The 7,075-nt window shown below is 41.4% G+C and overlaps 1 protein-coding gene across 1 annotated transcript in view; it reads left to right on the top strand.

The window, feature by feature from the left end:
* Window positions 1–322: 322 nt before the first annotated feature.
* The window catches only part of LOC114666875 (tetratricopeptide repeat protein 9A), a 34,458-nt gene continuing 27,705 nt past the window's right edge, over window positions 323–7,075 (top strand). Inside the window, exon 1 of the mRNA XM_028821909.2 lies at window positions 323–1,501. Coding sequence (XP_028677742.1) covers window positions 1,180–1,501 — 322 coding nt within the window. The 5' untranslated portion in view covers window positions 323–1,179. The remainder of the gene's footprint in view (window positions 1,502–7,075) is intronic.

Below are 7,075 nucleotides of genomic sequence, written 5' to 3'. Positions count from 1 at the left end.
GGAGAAAATAAATCAATGGGGGTTCCACTGTCATTTATAATGCACAGTCAGGCACCGTTGTGAACGCCCCTTGGTTTTAGGAAGAGAGCTTCGCAGACGGGCACAGCAGCCGTCCTCTTTTATTTCCCAGGCGGAGGTTTGAAGAACCATAAAGAGTGTAGTTAGATTTGATTTAAAAAACAGCCATATCACGCCCATCTTCTTACTACACCCCCTAGATTTCGCGAAATCCGAACACACCGGTAATTTGAACTAAATACATCAGCACTACCTTCCTCCACGCGGGGTGAGTATGTGAAGCCTCGCCCTCCAATCCCACCCCTAACATTGGCAGCCAGTAATCCCACCCCCGGGACCCCTCATGGGCGGCACTGCTTTCCGCCTGGCAGGTTACGAATTGGCTGCATTTGTTGGCTAGAAATCTCCAGGTAGGCTTCTTTTAAAGATAAGCGATATAATAAAAAATATGAAATATAAATGGAAACGTTAGATGGGTTAAAAAAACAGTCGTGCGGAAGCGCAGCTACAATGCAGTAAAAGTGACGACGAGACAACGCAACGCCATCGTCCAGCTGTGCTACCCGCAGCAACCGATCGCCGCACGCAGAGCAAGGAAGGAAGGAAGAGCTCATCTTCTGGAAAATGCGATGAATGCAGCGGAGCAGCTGGCATCAAAGAGGAGGAGCCGCCCTGGCATTACTGGGGGAATATCTTCCGAAGCTCTGTCGGAAAAGGCGCCTCGCCAGTACGGCATCACAGCACGGTGAGTAAAGGTGGGCACTGCCGACGTTCGTTTAGGAAACGTGCCAGCTGTGATCAGCACAGCTCGCCGGGTGTGGACCACAAGCACTGGGGAAGCCGGGAGCGGCAGAAGGCAACAGAAAGAAGAAGCGCCGCACAATAATGAAGCGGCTCCTGCACAAACGAGAGACACGGGAAGCGCCGTAAAACCAACTTTAAGGCAGTCCAGATTCTCAACTTGTAGCTTTAAAGTCTAAAAAGTGGAGCAGTCGGTGCTTCTCTGGAAGCTGCCAGCAGTGAAATGCGCCGTTTATGAGAATGAACACAAAGCACTGGAACTGGAGGCATTCATGAACTTTGGGAAGAGCCCGACAGACCGGACTTCGCATAGAAGTTAAGCAACTCGTGCTCACCAGTGGCAGCGGAGACGCCTGCAGCATGAAATCCAGCCTCGTAAAGAGTGCAAGGGGCGAGGCTGGGCATCCTCGGAATCTGCACATTCGGGGACCCCCTGAGCTTCTGCACAGAGCAGACCTCTTCAAACGAGAGGGGGTCCAGTGCTACAAGGAGAAGAAGTACAAGGAAGCCATTGGCAAGTTTCATAGAGCTCTGCTTGAGATAAAGGGGCTGAATAGCCTGCAGGGTGGGCCGCCAGCTGAGGGTCTGCCAGCCGAGAGACCCCCTGGAGAGAAGACACTGAGAGATGAAGACAGGGAGCTCTTGGAGCACACAAAACTGGAGTGCTATAACAGCCTGGCAGGTACGCTCTTTAACAAGTTTGCTTCTAGGAATACTGGAAGACGACATGTATATGAATATAATAAAAGTAATATATATATATATAAATATTAATGATATATTATATTAAGATTTATGATTCATCTTCTCCCTTTGTGCCCCCTAGTATATGTATGTATATATATATATATATATATATATTGTGGAACAAACCCCGGACACAGACAGGAAGACATGATGTAAAATATAAAGTGCAATATAAATAAAATGTATTATTATTATGTAAATCATTACCACACGTTTATATATTAATGTAGTTAGAAGTCTATTATTTACAATTTAAGTGCCACACAACCCCAAACTCCCCCAAAGTCCAGGTCTCACACTCTTTGCCTTGTCTCTTCAGGCCACCTCCACTCCTCGCCTTCCAGCATCATCCTTCTCCTCACCCAACTCCAGGCTTGAATGAAGGGAGGCGGCCCCTTTTATTGTCCCCCGGATGTGCTCCAGATGTTTCCCGGCAATCTTCCACCGACACTCCCCAGTGTGGCGGAAGTGCCGGCTAAATCCCCAGAAGCACTCCGGGTGTCCCTGCTTCTCTTCTCCCCAGCACTTCCGGGTGTGGTGGAAGTGCTGAGGTCCAGGGCTGCCAAGGCATCTGGGCACCCCCTGGCGGTGACCACGGGCACCTACAGGGTTGAGCTTCAAAGCTCTGTACCCGTGGCCCCCAAAGCAACCAGGGCGGTCGCCCCCTCATGGTCTGGAGGAGGCACAAGCCCTCCTCGGGTCCTCCTGGGCATCCCAGCTGGGTACCACCACCAGCTGTGTGCCACAATATAAATACACACACTCTCATACACAAACACACACAGATATTAAATATACCTATCTATCTTTGAAACCATTTATCAAGAACAGGGGTATATTGCCAGTTTATTTTTAGGCAAACCCAAAAATCTTTAATATTCTTGATAAAAATTCATCATTTTTTATCAAGATACCATTAAATTGATTTAAACCTATAGCCAAGACATTACTAATTTTTCTAATGGCAATTACTGCTTGAAATTACTTATTTTTATTATTCACATTTGACTGCAAAGCCCCATTTCAGTAGCCAGCGACCTAATGGTGCACTTCCTTCTTTAGCTTATCTTTAATTATTCCTGCATACACGCTAATTTGTTATTAGAGAAACCTTTTCTAACTACATTAACATCACTGAAGCCTGCCATTCTGTTCAATTGGGTTACAAGGTACTGGCATTATTAAAGGTCAGTTCTGGGTTGAAAAAATGGCTAAAATGAAACAGATTTCTGAAGAAACACGTCAATCTATCATTTTACAGAATGAAGGTCCTTGTTACAGATTGACCAGAATTTGAGTCAACAGTCATCAGCAACACTAGTAATGTCCTGGGGCCTCCTGTATAAACGGTGCGTATGCACAGAAATCTTGCGTACGAACGTTTCCACGCTCAAATCGCGATGTATAAAACATAAACTTGGTGTAAAGCCACGCACATTTCCACGGTACCTCATACCCTGGTGTACGCAATTTCTCCGCTCGGTTTTGCAGACTGGCGGCACCCAGCTTCAAAGCAGTGCTACTGTTCCTGTGTGGTCACCCTTTCTTTCTTAGCTCCACATTCCTGACGTGGCTTTATAAATACACTGAAATTAACTGCATATTGTTTATTAGTGTAATGCATCTGATTGTAATTAACCTGTAGCAATATAATGGTCCAGGGAATAGCCATAGTATTCCAAATACCATAACTGCTTTAGCGTTGTAACTCTCACTGCATCGTCTTCTTCTTTCAGCTGCTCCCGTTAAGGGTTGCCACAGAGGATCATCTTTTTCCATATTACTCTCACTGCACCACTCAGAGTATTTATCACTGTATCTGAGTGGGGAATCACAGCAGCAGCTGATCAGAAAGAGAATTATCGGTATACAGTATCAAGCACGCTGCCTCAGCCACGGCAAAACGCTTCAAAGCCTTTCCTGTATGGAACTCGCGGTTCAGAAACAGTTTCATCCTAAGAACTATAAACACACTCAATCAAGTGTTCCTTGTAGAACTGTTTGTACTTATAAGTACAATTACCTCACTGTAAACTTGCACTACAGTTATAAAATTGCACAACTTGCGCCACTTTATAAAGCGCACATGACGACGATATAATTTTTAAGATGAAATGCAGCAAAATATGTTGATTATAGTATACAGATAAAACTTTAACTTCATTTAAATAATCTATCGTTAATAATTAAACATGTGAGGACATGGTGCCGCTGCGCAAGCTAGTTCACGGATTGCTCCTGCCTTGCGCTGTATTCTTGCTGGTGCTGGCGTGACACTGGAAGGATAGATTGAGAGAATAATTAAACATATACTATGAAGATATTTCAATGTTCCTTAAACGTTTTGAAGAATCGGCGTTCTAAGCTTACAGATGGCTTAACGTCTATTACAGTGCTGATTGTGTGGCGATTGGGTATTTGAAGAAAGAAAAGTAAGGACAGGAATTGGAGGTTAGTACGTTTGAAAGAGACAGTACTTCTGTAATAAAGTATTTCATCGAAGGTCGCGCATGGCGCAGCAAGCCCCTTGCGTGAGATATGAACAATCACTGCGCCACCGTGTTCCCATGTTTAATAACATGCTTTCATTCCTATCATCATGAAAAAGATATCACGTATACATCTCAGTATTTTAATTATTCAAAGAGCTGTAATATCACAAATGTAATGAATTCTGTGTCCTGTCGGAGAAAGAGAAAGAACGGAAGCACGTAGTGATTCACACACACAGAGCACATAGAAGATCAAACACAGAACAAAGCATTTAATGTGCTACTTTAGTTATGATGGGATTTGAGAAACTAGTAAAATAAACTATTTTAAGATGAAGTTTATGATGTTCTACTTTAATGACAAAGTAAACTACGTGATTAAAGTGGAAATTTCGAGATTAAAGTTGACATTTCATGCTTTTTTCCCACTGTGTGCCTATTTTTTTCTCTGTATCCTAATAAGCTTTCATATGACACTCAGATGGTGGGCTACGACTCGCCTTTTCACGCCGACTTTGATATGTGACAACTTTTTTATTTCGGGCACTGTGCAACTTTGTGAACTTGAGCTTTCGAGTTTCTCCGACAGTATGTCACTCGATCAACTTCCTTTTGTTGATTATACCACTGTTTAAACCAACAAATAGTACATTTTTCCTTGCCTCCACTTGGTATTCGCTGAAATTCTTCTTCCGTGCAATATTTTCCCATTGTCTTTTCACAGAAGGCTGAGCTTAAGGGCTATTTATATTGATTTGCATATTCAAAGAGGCGTAACTCTGGGAGAAGTTGGGGTGGGACAGAAGGCGTGTGCACGTACGTTACTTTTCACGCTGATCGGGATTTATGTAGCAGAAGAACGTGGAAGTTTGCGTACACACAGATTCCTGCATCTGGATTTTTCTGTGCGTACGCACATTCCCACTTTTGTGCTTACGCCATGTTATAGTGTGAGTTCTACGCACAGCGTTATAAATGAGGCCCCTGGTGTTTTTAAATTAATTTGATGGTATATTGATAAAAGAAATATGAATACCAAAAACATTAAATTTATTTGGGTTTGTCTAACATAAAGTATATATTACATCCCTGTTCTTGCTAAACAGGTTTCAAATACAGATGAATGGATATATTTAGTGTGTTTCTTTTTATGTGTATGTTTTATATATACTAGGGGGCTTCGCCCCCTGCTCGCTTCGCTTGCCAACCCCCGTGTTTGGTTTTCCGGATACACACTTTTAAGATTTTTTTTTCTTTGAATTGTTGCTATTTCATTAGTTCCACTTTTATTTCAGAACTTCTGTAAAAACAATATTTGTAATCTTGTGAGTCCCAATATGCTGAATCTTTTTAATGAGGTCAGGATAGGTTTCTCTGTTTGGAATTTCAGCACAGACAAAACAATCTACATCATCAGCAGTTAATAATTTTTTTTCACAAAGTAACAAAGTAACTAGAGTTCTGCATTGGACTCCTGTCTGTAAAGTCGTGCTATTTTCCTCTCACAGTTCCAAAAGTACATGGGGTTACCAAGTTATTACCCCAGCTTTTGTCTAGGTTTTTGTACAAGGGCTAGACAGAATGTTTTTTGACTCCTGGGGTAAATGTAGCTTTTTAAATAAGCAGACAGATAAATATATATACAGTACGTGAACAAAGTAACCAATAAATGCATGTAAACTCTGTTAAATGCAGGTAAACTCCGTTTTTGAAATTCTCAAGATTCTTCATTTGTCACATGCATAGTTATACAGGACAACACACAGTGAAATGCATCCTGATCCACTTATCAAAAACTGTGCAAAGTTAGAAGAATATCAGTTAGATTAACAAAAAGTCACAGATTGAAAGATAACAGTATAGTAGAACATAATAAATAAGTACAATTATGTGAATAAAGTAGAATTAAGTGTTAAGGCGCAATAGTGCAGTAATTATTGTGCAAAACCAAAGTTAGACTGGTGCATAGTTAAATGAGGCAGTTTGTTTGTTTGCACTACTGCGATCTTTACTTTCTTTTTTATATTTTCTAATTTTCCTACTTTCGTATCCTTTAACTTCCTCCACATGTGTATAGCGCTGTTTTTTTTTGTTTTTTTTGAGCCTTTCTAATTTCACTGGTTTCATAGTCTCTAACCTGCTCTGCATGTGTTTAGCGTCAACGTTTGTAAACGTCTTTATGAAGTTCTACTTTCTTTTACTCATTGCCTTTTAATTCTGAGCCGGATTGGACGTGCTTTTTTTTCAATTCCACTTGTTCCGGGCTGATAATTACTTTCCTTATTTTCTGAATTTGCACCTAGATTATTCTTTTTTGCTCTTTTTTCTGTCCAACGCATGTGAGTCTCTTTTCTCCATGCTGCTTTCTTCTTCGCTTAGATGTCGACATTTAATTTATAACGTACCTTATACGCTTTATATGCGCTGAGAGCCCTGGATCTGTGTGTGCTCAAATTCTTCACAAGACTGAATGTTTTGCTGCCTATTGTCCTATTTGGTAGATTGTAAGTAGGGCGTGTCTTTGTCACGCGTGTCTTTAAAATGTCTTACAAGAAGATCACGTATCGTAGACTTGCTTTTTGCTTTCCAGGACAGGATTTCTTTTTATAATAGATATATATATATATATATATACTGTATATATATAGAGGAAATGGTCTGTGATACGGTTTGCATATTTGTAGCTAGAGATCCACAAAGGGAGCAAATGAGTCATGTATCTTAAAATAGTCTTTTTTTTTAGTCTAAGCTTTCAACTCCTACCAGGAATCATCCTCATCATCAGAGGAACATGATTAGACTTACAGGAACCCAAAGCAATCTGTAGTAAATAAGGAGGGGAGAACAGGTGGGTGGTGGAGGGGTGCTGGTCACAAAGTCTTACTTATTATGTGCCTCTTCTTCTTTTCTAGCCTGCATATGCTGAGTTCATCCCCGATTCAGCTAGCTCTCTGGCACTTTAGTATTAGCCTTCCATTTCACTCACACTGAGTCCCATTTAAGTGTGTGTCTGGTTG

The sequence above is a fragment of the Erpetoichthys calabaricus genome, chromosome 16 (assembly GCF_900747795.2).
Source record: "Erpetoichthys calabaricus chromosome 16, fErpCal1.3, whole genome shotgun sequence".
Taxonomy (NCBI): Eukaryota; Metazoa; Chordata; class Cladistia; order Polypteriformes; family Polypteridae; genus Erpetoichthys; species Erpetoichthys calabaricus.
This window is presented reverse-complemented; position numbering and strand designations above follow the sequence as displayed.